This window comes from Odontomachus brunneus, unplaced genomic scaffold (assembly GCF_010583005.1).
Source record: "Odontomachus brunneus isolate Ranch 3 - 2012 unplaced genomic scaffold, Obru_v1 Obru_scaffold_229, whole genome shotgun sequence".
Taxonomy (NCBI): domain Eukaryota; kingdom Metazoa; phylum Arthropoda; class Insecta; order Hymenoptera; family Formicidae; genus Odontomachus; species Odontomachus brunneus.
The window spans coordinates 217706-233586 of record NW_022639679.1 but is presented as its reverse complement, the minus strand read 5'-3'; the positions used below and the strand labels follow the sequence as shown (position 1 = coordinate 233586).

At 36.6% G+C, this 15881-nt stretch overlaps 1 protein-coding gene across 3 annotated transcripts in view; it reads left to right on the top strand.

Moving 5' to 3' along the window:
- The window catches only part of LOC116852485 (serine protease snake-like), a 149963-nt gene extending 135328 nt beyond the window's left edge, over window positions 1-14635 (top strand). For 2 of the 3 annotated variants that reach the window (XM_032832917.1, XM_032832916.1), the window contains one exon: window positions 13326-14635. In XM_032832917.1, coding sequence (XP_032688808.1) covers window positions 13326-13493 — 168 coding nt within the window. In that variant the 3' untranslated portion in view covers window positions 13494-14635. Of the gene's footprint in view, window positions 1-2987; window positions 3131-13325 lie in introns of all 3 variants that reach the window. The other variant, XR_004379783.1, reaches the window with a different exon arrangement.
- Window positions 14636-15881: the final 1246 nt, after the last annotated feature.

Below are 15881 nucleotides of genomic sequence, written 5' to 3'. Positions count from 1 at the left end.
ATATATATATATATATATATATATATATATATATATATATATATATATATATATATATATATATATATATATATATATATATATACACACGGAATAATTAAAATTAATAAGAGGATAAATAAAACAAAATATTACTAGATTTGAGGCTTTCACGGTCATTGATACATTGTCTAGGTATAGCTTCCGGAATGGAGCCGTGTCTTGAATCAGCGATATGCCGACGTTTCGCAAACGTTGCAGTTTGCATCATCAGGGCTGAGAACTCTGATACTGAGCTCCCTTGGGTAAAGGTTGTCCTTATATGCTCCTCTCTCTCCATTGTGTAGATGGTATTAGGGAGTAGGGGACGAGACTTGTATCCAGCCAATCAGCGTATTTTAATTGATCAGCTGGTCAATTAAAAAACCGGGAGAGCAGTATGCCAAATAGAGTTTACTTGCATACCTTTGTCTCGGTTGAGGTTGTTGGGATGTTTTAAAATTTCTAGACCTTCACGATGTTTTCTGGCAAAATAACTGTGAGGGAACCAATCTGGTGGCTTTGTCATATTGTACGGAGTGTCCAGTCTCCATCCAGTGTTCAGCTTGGGCTCATTGAGCAAAGTGACCATACTTGGTACATCGCTGGTGTTCCTTGATTCGCGTACTGATCTTCCTCCCGGTTTCTCCTATATAAACTTTATCACAAGAGCAAGGGATCTTATATACACCTGATGTTTCTAGGCATGATTTCTGATCCTTCGGATTTGGGAGTAAATGGGAGAGCTTCCTATGGGGTTTGAAGATTACTTTGATTTTGTGTTTACCCAGAATCCTGCTGATAGGTTATATTATGTCCTGAAGATATGGAAGGACAGCCGTTTTTCTCTTTTTTCTCTCTTCATCTAGTGTGTCAGTGTTTTTAGGACTGACAATTCTGTTCTTCTGGGTTTTTATTATTTGCGAGATGTTTTTGCTGTTGTATCCATTTTTGGTTAAGGCTGTACTGAGGTGTTCTAGTTCTCCATTCAGAGAAGATGGTTCCGAAATTGTGAGCGCTCTGTAAACCAATGAACTTATGACAGAATTCTTTTGCGAGGGATGATGATGAGAGGTTGCATGTAGATATCGATCCGTGTGTGTTGGTTTTCGGTAGACCTGGTGATCTAAGGTGCCATCTTGGTTCTTTTGGACTAGCACATCCAGAAAGAGTATTTGATTATTTTGTTCCACTTCCATTGTGAACTGAATACTGGGAATGTTGTGAATTGAGAAATCCGAGAAACTGAGAAAGAGTTTCCCTGCCAGATTGGCTCCCTCACAGAGTTATTTTGCCAGAAAACATCGTGAAGGTCTAGAAATTTTAAAACATCCCAACAACCTCAACCGAGACAAAGGTATGCAAGTAAACTCTATTTGGCATACTGCCCTCCCGGTTTTTTAATTGACCAGCTGATCAATTAAAATACGCTGATTGGCTGGATTCAAGCCTCGTCCCCTACTCCCTAAACACCATCTACACAAAGGGGGGGAGGGGGGCATATAAGGACAACCTTTACCCAAGGGAGCTCAGTATCAGAGTTCTCAGCCCTGATGATGCAAACTGCAACGTTTGCGAAACGTCGGCATATCGCTGATTCAAGACACGGCTCCATTCCGGAAGCTATACCTAGAAAACAAAATATTTTTTGTTCAACATAATTTTTTAATTTTTTCCTGACGTTAAACTATTTGATAAAAATTAGAGATTACAGAGAGATAATACAGAAACAGTTATAAGCCTCATATTGTGTATTCCATCTCAGAGATAGCTCTTGCAAAATAATGAATCGACCGAAAACAAAATTAATGATCGCAACTTAACCGATGACAACTATTAAACTTTTTTGATATACTCTTTTCAAGGTGAAGATTCAAACGTGAATGAGAATATTATCATTCGAAATAATTAGTTAAAATATTGCCACTGGCAACGTAAGAGTGGATATTTCATTCAATCTTCGAGTGGATTCTGATTCTATGATAAGCGCATCGATTATAGTGAAAATATTCTTACTCTACGACTCAAAATGAAAAAATCACTTTATTTGAGTGAAATATTATTTACATTTTAATCTTTCACTCATGTAAAATAAACTTTCAACTCTAAATCGCCGAATAAATAGTTCTTACACTAATTGTTCGAGAAGCAATATTCTTACTCTATTTTTGGAGTGAATTTTTACTTCAAGAAATTTAGAGAGTAATGTGCTTGCAACTTAATCCCGATACAGAGAGCCCGAAATTTTTTATGAAAGTTGATTGTTTGAATTACGTACGATTAAAGGCTGGATACCAAGAGCAACGACTCACGCTAGTTGCACGTGCCGTAACAGACAGTCGGTTTAAAACCCAAGTGTTTACCTTCGTTTGGCCTTTAATCGCGACTACACACCGCGAATAACACAACATAAGCGAGCTAACGTATTACATCTTTTCAGTTCAATTCAATACATGACTCCGAGCAGAGTAGTTCTGCTTCAACGCCAGTCATCAACTACATCTCTTCTCTCTCTCTAAATGACATCCTAAACACTTACTCTCCTTCTATATCTCGCATCCTACATGTATTTGTGTCATTGTATTTATTTCGTGAGTGTAATTCGTACAGTCGTTTGACGAATATTCATCAAAATATCGCATGATATTGTCATAATATCATTAGTATAAAATCGAACAGAGATTTGTGTAAAATTGACGATACCGTGTAAAAGAGTGAGCAATTGTAAGGCAGTGACAGTTGTAAATCAATAAAGGAAAGTTGTAAACCAGTAAAGGAGAATTGTAAAATAATAAAGGGATATAAGACACAAAATCCACAAGATAAGGATGTTAAATTATTTATTGTACACAACATTTTAAATTGTAACAAAACTTTTAACGAAATTATATAAAATTCGAAGACTAAATATGAATACTAAACAATATTAATATGATAAAAAATATTAATATGATAATTTTTATTTACAGGATGTGCTCGAAATATCCTCCACTGTGCTCTGCACATAAAACAATTCGTCGCAAAATACTTTGGCGTACTCTGGACAAGATTGCTGGAGAAATATTTGCAACTGCAGTTTGGATACGATTAATTAAATCGTCTCTATTAACTGGTACTGTTTGCTACACTTGATCTTTAATATATCCCCACATAAAAAAATCTAGTGGTGTAAGATCTGGTGACCGCGGTGGCCGCTCTTAGAGATTGCTATATATTCCAATCCATCTATCTGGAAACTTTCTATTTAATACGTTACGAGCTGCAACCGAAGTGTGGGCAGGATGCCCATCTTGTTGAAAAATTATATTTGCCCGTAAGTCTAACGACACATTTTCCAACGTTCAAAACGACACAAAATTCCGCCAACGTTTCGTCTAAAAATGCTGCATATACTTCAGCATTAATGTGAATGTGCTGCGGAAAAAAATACGATCCAATGATCTTATTTTCCACAACGCCTATCCACATATTGACAGAATATTGTCCCTGGACGTGTATTTCTTTTACGCAATGAGGATTCTCTTCTGCGTAATGATGCTCATTGTGTCTATTTATTCGGCCGTCACTACGAAATGTACACTCATCTGTCCATAAAATATTTTTCAAAAACGCATCATTTTCTACATTTTCACCGTCAATCTGAAAGACAATGATATAAAATAATATATTCATTACATGTTTATTGTTTCTTGTGCAAATGATTCAGTGCCTTTTATATTTACTTGTTCTAAAATCCAGTCATAAAACGCCTCTCGGCGAAGCAAATCTGCAAGGAATAACCTTTGAGTTGCATGTCTTTTAAAAGGATGCCATTCAAGGTTATTTTTAAGAATTCGATGCACTTTTGTGTGCGTCATATTTAACTCACGCGCAACAGCACGCGTGCTTGTGTGCGGATTAGCCGTCATTGCTCTCCTCACCGCATTTATATCATCTTCAGAGCGTCGGGGAACAGACAGTGGTCGCGTAGATCTATGTAAGGTGCCATTATTGCATATTCTTTCATATAATTTATGAAAAAAACCATGTTTTGGATGTCGTCTCTGCGGGAAACGTTCTGCGTACAATATTGCAGCTTGCCGCTGATTTTTATAGCATTCGCCATACACTAGTAATATATCTGCCAGCTCTTGGTTCTCATACCGCACATGCTCCATCGTTAATCACACTAAACGTAACTACACTTTTCATCCTTGGCAACACTTGTTGATTAATTGTCAAATGTTCATCTCTGCGTTTGTCAAATGTTTTTTCCGCGCTACCAATATCCTCAAACACGTATTATATGACTAGCACGCGATATATGACTTACCTTGCTTTTCACTGCTGTTAAATTTTTTTAATTCTATTAAAATTTGTAACGCTAATAAAAAAATAATAAAGATTCTAAAAAAAAAGATTCTAGTTGTTCTATTCATCTATTTATTTATCTGCTTGTTAATCTTGATTATTCTGATTATTCACAATGTCTTCTCTGCCATACTCGTCGACTCGAAACATAATGTCACGATCACACAAGCATGCTGGCTATCAAAACAATCACCACTTTTCACAACTTACACAACCATTCACAACTTTTCACAAAAAGTAAAATCATCTATCGTATATACTATTAATTACTAATTGTCAACGTCCACCAAAAGGTGCTTAAGATTCAATAACATGTGTAATTCAAACAATCAACTTATATAAAAAATTTCTAGCTCTCTGTATCGGGACTAAGTTGCAAACACATCATTCTCTAAATTTCTTGAAGTAAAAATTCACTCCAAAAATAGAGTAAGAATATTGCTTCTCGAACAATTAGTGTGAAAACTATTTATTCGGCGATTTAGAGTTGAAAGTTTATTTTACATGAGTGAAAAATTAAAATGTAAATAATATTTCACTCAAATAAAGTGATTTTTTCATTTTGAGTCACAGAGTAAGAATATTTCCATTATAATCGATACGCTTATCATAGAATCAGAATCCACTCTAAGTTTGTATAAAATATTCACTCTTACGATCCCAGTGGCAATATTTTCATTATTTCGAATGATAATATTCTCATTCACGATTGAATCTTTACCTTGTAAAGAGTATATAAAAGAAAATTTAATAATTGTCATCGGTTAAGTTGCGATCATTAATTTCGTTTCCGGCCGATTCATTATTTTGCAAGAGCTATCTCTGAGATGGAATACACAATATAAGGCTTATAACTGTTGTGTAAAAAATTAAGAAATTATGTTGAGCAAAAAATATTTTGTTTTATTTATCTTCTTATTAATTTTAATTATTTCGTGTGTGTGTGTGTGTGTGTGTATATTATCCGTTACGATCGTGATAATTAGAAGCATTGCACATTTCATTGGATAAAGTAGGCATATAATTATATCGGCAAGCCCTGCATTATCGGTCCTGCATTACCGGCCATGCGTGCCATACGGGCAAGCAACCTGTCGTACTGATCTGTATGTTGACGCAACACCCTGTATGTACTCATTAGTAATAAAAATATCATGTATCACATTTTTCTTGTGCATCGTACTTTCGAATGCATACGTTTGCAAAATGTTAAATTTTACAGCTACGACTAAAAAAATTTACGCCGCGAAATACGCGAGCGGACGGTGTGGGCAACACGGGCGGACGCGGGGCGGCGCGGACTGCCGCAAATTCGCCGCAAAAACTGTCGCGAAAAATCTGCCGCCAATCTTTCGTCCAAAACATTTATCTCAAACATTAAAAAAAAAAGTTAACCATTTCAAAGTTAACTTTTTTTTTAAATGTTCGAGATAAATGTTATGGACGAAAGTTGTAGGATTTCGAACGGGGTATTCGTTGATGACCTTGACTTCGACCTTTAATACATCCTGAGAAGTCTTTTCAAGGTCAACTTTGAACTTTTAAACGGAAATGACGTCGAAAAATGACCTCGAGGTCAAAGACAAGGTCACCATCTAATCGCTTGGTCAAAACCTTAAATCTTTTGTCTAAAACGTTTCTCACCAAGCCACCTGCCTCGTGATTCATTACTATGCTCAAATAATGTGAGCTTGAAATGACCTTGAGGGATCCCTTGGACCCATGGATCAAATACATATCTGAATGTAAATTTTCCCACTCTTTCCGATTCTGGAATAAAAAATGGGGGTTTCCATTAAAAAAAAAAGTTGACCTTGAAATGACCTCGAAAAATGACGTCGAGGTCAAAGGCAAGATCACCATCGAATCGCTAGGTCAAAACTATGCAACTTTTGTCTGAATAATTTTCTCGGAAAATGCGATCCTGGAAATTTATTTAAGGGTAATGATACTTTTGTTACACCCTATATACAGGATGTTAGAAAAGTCTGGAAACGGTCGAATATCTCGAAAACAAACCATTTAAAAAAAAACTGTTTCAGATAAAAGTTGTTTGGTTCGAAGGGATCTATAAAAAAGTATAATTGATTTGATCTTAAATAGTCGTTTGAAGATCATATGAAGATCATCTTCAATTTTTTTAAATAGAACACCCCATATATTATTACATATTCTTATAGCTTATCTCAATAGCTTTCCAAAACACTATAATAAAATATTTTTTCGTTAAGAACTTTTCGAGTAATAATACTTGAAATTTGCAGCACTTTGATATAAAATACAAAATATCTCGTAAAATACTTATCTTTCGATAATCTTGCCTTAATGCTTTTTTGCACAGAATAATGAGACAAATTAATTGGTTAAAAAAAAGCACAAAAAATTTTTTTATATTTATTAGCTCTCGAGATAAGCTATAAAAATATGTAATAATATGTGGGGTTCCATTTAAAAAATTGAAGATGACCATATGACTGTTATAACCGTGAATATTATTTTTAGCGTTACCAAAGCGTTTCATGAGAAACCATTTCAACAGCGCTAAAACGATGTTATGGTTATGCAAATGCTGCGCTAAACATCACCTTGTCATACATCGGATTTGGGCCATGTCAGCACCAAATTTGGCAACTCCCTAGTTGCCAAAACATCCCCGCCGATAAAACGGTTAAATACTATAAAAAGAATGGAGAAGAGCGCAAAAGAAGGATTCTCCTTTGGTTTCTCGCCGACGACGTACGTGGCCGTAATATGCATTACTATTAGAGTTCGGGAGCTCAGTAAATATACAAGTATTAAGTGTAACAAAGAAAGCTCAGTAAATATACAAGTATTAAGTGTAACAAAGAATCGTTTATATCTAACATCACGACTACAAATTTGAGCATCCTTCCGCACCCGTCACACCGATCCCGGATAACACCCTTGTGCCTCTCACGAAGAGCACAACAAATTGGTGGCAGCGATGGGATCGGTGTCCGCCGGGGCCTGGGTGCTACCTGTAAACAAAAGTACATTACAGGTTAGAAAAAGTGGTGTAAGAACGAAAAACGAAAAGAAAGAAGATACTGTCGGAACCAACAAGGGACGTCGGAGATACGTCCACCGATAAGCGTTGCCAGACATTTCAAGGAAAGGAAACGATTACCTCGTCAATACATTTTGACGGGAAGGCTACAAAAAGCAAAAGGAGAAATAGAAGGAGCTCAACAAATTTACTACGAGCCCTCTAAGAAGACCAACTGGGACCACAAGGCGAAAAGCAGAGATAGCAGAGGATAGTGAATATCGGTGAAAGACAACACTGCAGCGGGAATCAAGGCCACCGTCGGAGCTACAACCTAAGATACTCGTTGTCAGCGACACCGGAGCCTACGGCGACTACACCAGCAGCAGCCGCAACCTGTCTCAATGCCATTGACCCAGTGCCGAGCAACAACTTGCTGACACAATCAAAATATGGTGAACTACGAAAGAGCCGTGACAACATTATTGTAAGTCGAGAACTCTTTGCAACTACAGCAATTAAGCAAATGCGAGCAAATAGGAAATAACGTGAATGTCGAGTGAAAGCTGTATTCCCAACTGAACGATATCAAATCAAACGTGGTTACATAGCGCACCAGCTAAATTAACTATCGAACGTCTATCAAATCCTAACGAAACAGTTGCTAGCGTTTTAGACGAAGCGCGCGAAACTTTAGAACTTGTGCGCCGCGTGTTAGATTACTCGAGCGGAAGCGAACGTGAATTACTAACACATGTAACCGCCGAACGTGAGTTTCCTTTCGACGAGATAGACCATAGTATATTACCGGGCGTGCAAGTTGCAGACGACATCCGATGTACAAGACGCCGCGCATTTTTTCCTTCGTGCAGTACTAGCAACGTCTCACAAAGGGGAGATTTTTCATTAACGTCTTACGATAGCAGCGTATTTGACCCACTTGACATAATGGCCACGGGGCAACGCGATGAAACCTCACACGCCGCGGAAAATAATGTAGAAGAAACTCAACCGGGACCCAGTAGAATTCGCCAGAATCATGATCCCTATAGTACTGTTAACGAACAACTACTAGCGCGAATAGAAGAGCTACGGGATATATACGCATGCAGCACGAGTAACTGACACTCATCGAAGTGATCCACAAAATGTGAGGAACGCCAATATAGAAACAGAGAGATTCCGTTCAAATGAACGAGGACTAGGTCGCAATGACCATTACACAGACGGGATACCCCCGATTAATGAGGAATGATCCCGACGCATCAGGGAAGCGCGCAATCAGATTCCTATTTTTAATGGCACGCAGGACAACAAGTTAATAGAATTTTTAACGGCGTGCGAATATGCTTTTGAATTGATTCATCCTGCTGACGAATCCGTATTAATCCGAGCAATAATCTGCACCAAACTAAAAGGCATTGCTTTAACCGAGGTTAGAAATCAAGACATTCAATCTTTTGTTGCTTTAAAAGACATATTAGAAACATGTTTCATGAAGAAAAAATCAATAACTCGATTACTTCGAGATTTTAATAATCTGCGTCAGAAACTCGGAGAAGACGCACGAACCTTCGGAAATCGTGTAGAAAAATTAACTACAAACCTATTCGAAGCTGGAACAGAGGAAAACTCTATTCCTCCTCGCAGAAACTCGGCATACATTTTTTCTTAAAATCGTTAGCCCTTATCAACTATCAATTAGGATTAAACGACAGACTGCAGACAATAGTCCGGTCCCGCGCACCCGCGACTTTAACGGAAGCAATAGCAGGAGCAGTAGAAGAAGAGAGAATCAGAGGAACACACGAAGTTCCCACACGGACTTATGAGCCAAACCGGTATAACCGAAGCTCTTTCGCAAACCCTAAACGAGATGCTCCTATAATACAATGCCAAAAATGCGGAAAGTTGGGACATCAGGGATGCGAATGCCGTAACAGCCGATATGGCAACCGATTCGTTCTACCAAAACCTGAAGCGCCGAATCGAATAAACTCCACAAATAAGCATTGCTCACATTGCAAAAAGAACGGGCACACTCGCGATGACTGTTAATACTTACAGAGGAAACCTACCGAGACATAGGACACCGTGAGCGACCGTCGTAAATACTCGCGCGCAATGGCTATCACCGCGCTAGATACCGATAAAACACTGACAGCTCGAAGAAACGGGAGCACCAAAAGCAATAACGATCAGGAAGGAAGATACAAAAAAGAACAAGATCGTGTGCGCGACTATCGCATAAATCAAATCAGGCGATTTGCATTGTCACGCCGGATTTGACCTAGTAATTTTGTCAATCAAGGAGGCCAAACAAAAGAAAATACAATTTCTCATTGACACGAGATTCGCCGTTAGCTTAATAAAAATACGCACATTAGACGATGATACCCCTATAACTGCGGAAAAATTGACCTTAACGGGTTCACTTGACATAAAGCCTATACTATAGGAAAAATAACCGCCACAGCCAGCTTAGGAAAACAGCAGCGGAAATTTGAACTATTCATGGTACAAGACGATTTTCCCATCAAATATGAGGAAATCTTAGGGATAGACTTCCTCCGCGAACACCGTGCTAAATTTGACTATCAGATAAAACGATGACAATTTCCGGACGAAGTCTACCGCTAATACCATATCAAACATACAACCTTCCCGCGCGTAGCGAAGTAATAATACGCGCCGCGGTGAGCTCAAACCTGGCGGCAATAATCCCAGCCGGAGAAATTGCATAGGAAATTTTTATTGGGAATTGCCTAGTAAAATCTGTCAATTATACGAGTCTTGCAACAATAATTAATATTACCGACAGCACCACTGTCGAGAACCACACTATACGTAATATTAGAAAACACTCCGGAATACGACACGACGGAGACAAACTTATTAATCAGAGGACAAAACAATGAAATCTCGTTAGCACGAACAGAAGTATTGGATCAGCAACTACGGCTAGAGCATCTAAATAAAGAAGAAGAAAAAATAATGCGCAAAATTTGCGAAAATTACAATGATATATTCTTCCTCGAAGGAAACAGCCTTACTCACATTGCGGTCGTAAAGCATCAGATTACCACGTGAAGTGACGCCGCGCCGGTAAACGTGCGACTTTATCGCTTACCAGAGCAACATAAAAAAGAGGTAGACAAACAAATATGAGAAATGCTCTATAACAAAATAATACGAGCCAGTAGTAGTCAATGGAATGCACCATTATTAACCTAAGAAAACGGATGCATCAGGGAAAACAAAATTACGAATCGTAGTTGATTTCCGAAAATTAAACGATCTAACTATTGAGGATTCCTTCCCTCTATCTAATATTAGCGACATCCTAAATCAATTAGGAAACGCGAAATATTTTTCTACACTGGACCTTGCGTCCGGATAACATCAAATTCAAATGGCAGAAAAAGATAAGTGTAAAACAGCTTTTTCAACACGCACGGGGCATTACGAGTTCAATAGAATGCTTTTCGGATTAAAAAATGCGCCAGCCACTTTCCAAAGACTTATGAATACTGTTCTAACTGGATTACAAGGGCTATAATGTTTAGTATACCTGGACAACATAGTTAAATATAGAAATAGCCTAGAAGATCATAATAAAAAACTTGTCTGTGTATTACAACAAATACGGTAATATAACTTAAAATTGCAACCAAACAAATATGAATTCCTTAGGAAGGAAGTAATCTACCTAGGACATATAATTTCGGAAAAAGGAATCCTACCGGATTCGAAAAAGATAAAAGCTATAACAAATTTTCCGAGACCCAAAAAAACTAAAGACATTCAATCATTTATAGGGCTTGCAGTATATTACCGCAGATTCATTAAAAATTTTTCAAAAATAACACGACCTTTAACCAAACTGACAAAAAAGGACGAAAAATTTGAATGGAACAGGGAACAACAAATGGCATTTGATAAATTAAAAGAAAAACTGACCACCACACCGGTATTAATATACCCGGATTTTGAAAAAGAATTCGTGGTCACACCGCAATGCAATTGGAGCTATATTATCGCAAGGTCGAATAGGAGCAGACAACTCGATAGCCTACACGAGCCGCGTATTATCACGCGCGGAACAAAACTACAACACAACCGAGAAAGAGTTATTAGCGATGGTTTGGGTCGTAAAACACTTCAGACATTACATCTACGGAACCAAATTTAAAATCGTAACGGAACACAAACCACTAGTTTGGCTATTCAACGTTACAGACCCCGGATCCAGACTAATAAGATGGAGACTAAAACTAGAAGAATATGATTACGAGACAGTTCACAAATCAGGGAAAACAAACGTTAACGTTGACGCGTTAAGCAGATACCCTCCGGTATCAATAATACAAGCAAATGCTCCACATAAGACAGACGAGATAAACGAAACGGAAGAAGAAGAAGAGGAAGAAGACGAAGAAGATACAGACAGACATGATATACAAAGCTATACCGAAGAAGAAAAAAGACAGATCTTATATGAGTACCATAACGCACCATTAGGAGGGCATCAAGGTGTACAACGTACATTGTACAAACAGACTACGCTTAAAACATAACTGGAAAGGGATAACACGAGATGTGACACAATACATAAGAAAATGTGAGTTATGCCAGAAAAGTAAGCTAAGTCTTCAGAAGAAACCACCAATGTAGATTAACAATTGAAGACATTATATTACAAGCGCGAGGCATCGTAAGAAGCGTCTCGATACAAACACACATATCGGAATACAATATAACATTAGAACAGGAATATATAAACACAATAAAAAGTAAAAACAAAATACTACAGGTAAAACCAAATAAAATAATACAAAATCCATCCAAATTAGCGGAACTAAGCAATAAGCTAACACGAACATACCAATATTTAGAAAATAGCTCAAACTTTTTAACACACTACAAAAACATAATATATACTACAGCGCCGAACGGAATAACCGTGGTGATAGTAATCATAATTGCAGTAATCATAATAAAGAAAATAAAAAGGAAAAAATCCCTCCGGTCGTAATAGAACGTAACACCAGACGAAACGTAAGAACACGTTCCAATCCTGCACTAGCACGCAGATATAGTTTACATGTATAATTATAAGGCACACGATTGTAATCATATTTGTACACGGGAAATAAAATTGTAACAAGCGAAAAATGTAAAAATAAGACACGATTATAACCAACATTGTAAAACGGGAAAAATTGTGTAAAAGCGAAAAATGGTCGTCACTCAAAAAAGATGAAAACGTCGTTCCAAACCCTCCGTTTTCTTTGACCATGGGGGAGAGATGTTATAACCGTGAATATTATTTTTAGCGTTGCCAAAGCGTTTCATGAGAAACTGCTTTGACAGCGCTAACAATGTTATGGTTATGCAAATGCTGCGCTAAGCATCACTTTGTCATATATCGGATTTGGGCCACGTCAGCACTAAATTTGGCAACTCCCTAGTTGCCAAAACATTCCCGCCGATAAAACGGTTAAATAATATAAAAAGAATAGAGAAGAGCGCAAAAGAAGGATTCTCCTCTGGTCTCTCGCCAATGATGTACGTGGCCGTAATATGCATTACTATTAGAGTTTGGGAGCTCAGTAAATATACAAGTATTAAGTGTAATAAAGAATCGTTTATATCTAACATCACAACTACAAATTTGTGCACCCTTCCGCACCCGTCACACTGATTCTGGATAATACCCTTGTGCCTCTCACGAAGGGCACAACATGATCTTCAAATGACTATTCAAGGTCTAATCAATTACACCTTTTTATAGATCCCTTCGAACCAAACAACTTTTATCTGAAACAGTTTTGAGATATTCGACCGTTTTCAGACTTTTTTAACACCCCGTATAAGCATGTATGCATAATGCAACAATATACAATGTAACGATAATGTGATTTTTAATTCTGCGTTGTTCTATTTTCAGGGTGACAGTGGTGGTCCCCTACAAAAAATTCTTGAGGAACCTTATTGCATGTACAACATCGTAGGCGTGACGAGTTTTGGCAAGTTCTGTGCTTTTAAATCTATGCCTGCGGTATATACCAGAGTTAGTTCTTACCTCGACTGGATTGAGAATATTGTTTGGCCATAAAAACCTGACTTTCAGAGATATTGAATTTGTATCGATATTTAGTATTAACTTCTACATCTGGTTTTAAACTGTAGCGCTTTTAACAATAAACTATCCGCTAATATTAACATATCAATCGTTGAGACATGTTAAAATCAGAAACATGCACGCAATTTACAGATGGAAGGTGTTTACAATTGAATTAAATAATAATCAAATTTGATACATGGATGATAAAATTAATACATAATAATAAAAACAATATAACTTATAAATTAATCCATGAAAGGCTCTTCTGATATCCATTCAATGTACAAAGAATCTTTAACTACTTCGCTTGCAGAGAAAATCGGTATCAACCGATCCAAAAATGGCAAGATCTAAATGCTGTTTGATTTTTATAAAAATCAGTACTAAATACTTTTCGAGTCGCTGAATACGAATTTGAGATCAAAATTTTAAAGTTCAAATTAATGTCAGATTCAAAATCAGCTCCCCTAAAATCTTTCAAGTACCGAATCCCTTCCAAATCAAGTTACTTTTCGCATTTTGGTCCGCTATATTAAATCCGCCATCATGAATTTCGAAATTTTAAGTTAAGATTCGAAATCAGTGACCCTAAAAACTCCTGAGTACCGAGTTTCATCCAAATCAAGTCATTTTTCCATTTGGCTCTCTACATTGGATCTGCCACCTTGAATTTGACATAAATAATCTCAGATTCGAAAGTAGCGATCCCAAAAACTCCCAAATATCAGGTTTCATCATAATCAAGTCACTTTTCTCATTTTGATCCGCCATATTGAATCCATTTTAAATTTTCAAATTTAGAATTCAGATTCGAAATCAGTGACGTCAACCCCTGGATACTAAGTTTCATCAAAATCTTGCTAACGAAAAAAAAATAAAAACTAATGTGCGCATTAGTGCGACAATGTCATTTTTGGTACATTCTTTATTTGACGCAAAAGTACGTCAATACCAGTCAAGTGGTAAAGAATCTATATACGGATCTCGTAGTACAATATAATCAAACGAAATAAGTTTATATATAATTTCTCTTAACTCTTTGCTGACAACGTGAAGTTGCGGAACAAATCTAGCAACGTAAAGTCAAATTTGATCTCATGCTTTATTTTTTCATTTTTCATCTAATTAATGTATAAAATGGGTAACAGAAATAAATAATAATATAAAATTTCTTCCTCTGTTTATTTATAGATTTATTTAAAGAATTATGCTAAATTTATTAACTAAATGTAATAAAAACAAAATGTCCTTTCAGTAATTGTCTTTAAATATAACAAATAAATTGCTTCAGTATTACATGTCATTATTAAATTATAATTAATATAATTATAAATAAATATAATAATAAATATAAATATAATCTTAAAAATTTTATAACAAAAACGTTACAATTATTTGAACTAAGCTTAGTTGTAAAAAAATTAATAAAAGACATTACTCATAAAAGAAAAATAAGTTTTAAGCTTACTCTTTCAAAATAATAAATAAATACTAAGTATTATTATTATATATTTAGAGTAGTAATAATATTTAAAAATAATGCAATCAAAGTGACCAAAACTATAACGTTAACAGCAACGTGGGGTCTGATCTGACTCCGGAATGCGAGGAGCTTTAACATAAACAAGAATTAGCGAGACAATCACGGTAATTATGCATAATAATGGCGACCTTATAGATTTCAATCACCTTGACATATGTTGCGAAGGTCACCCTCTTGAGTAACGTGCAAAAAGTTTTAACCGTCGCTCATTGTTTGTTAAAAAGTTATTAACAAAAGAAGTTGCATAAAATGAGTGTAATTTTTAGACACCGTACATAAGAAAATATCGAATTTGTAGGCTAGAAAGGTGTCTGCTACTGCCCTAGGTACATTCAAAAGGTTTCAACTGGCGCTCATTGTTTATTAAAAAGTTATTCTCAAAAGAAAATACATTAATATCAACACAGAGTATATTAAGTGTAGTATGTAAACGGTGTCTGTCCCCAGCTGTGTAACTGATCAGTTCACCGCACTGTAGCAGGGGGGAGGGCAAGTCTGTTGTACTTAAGCTAAGAAGTGAGAATTTCTCACAAAAGACTCGGTGCGAGGGATATAGGGGGCGTAGCTCCTCAGTTACACGGCTAGAGACAGGCACCTTTTTTATTTTTATTATTTTTTACTTATAAAACTTTAAATATAATAGGAACACACGCACACACCGCGAGCCCGCCCGAGCAGCGTGTGTGTGTATGTGTGCATGCGTACGCGCATGTGTGTGTGTATAGCAGGTCTTGCTACCTTACAAATTCGGTGTTTTTGTATATACGGTATCCTAAAATTACTTTCATTTTATGCAACTTTGTTAATAACTTTTTAACAAACAATAGCTAAAACCT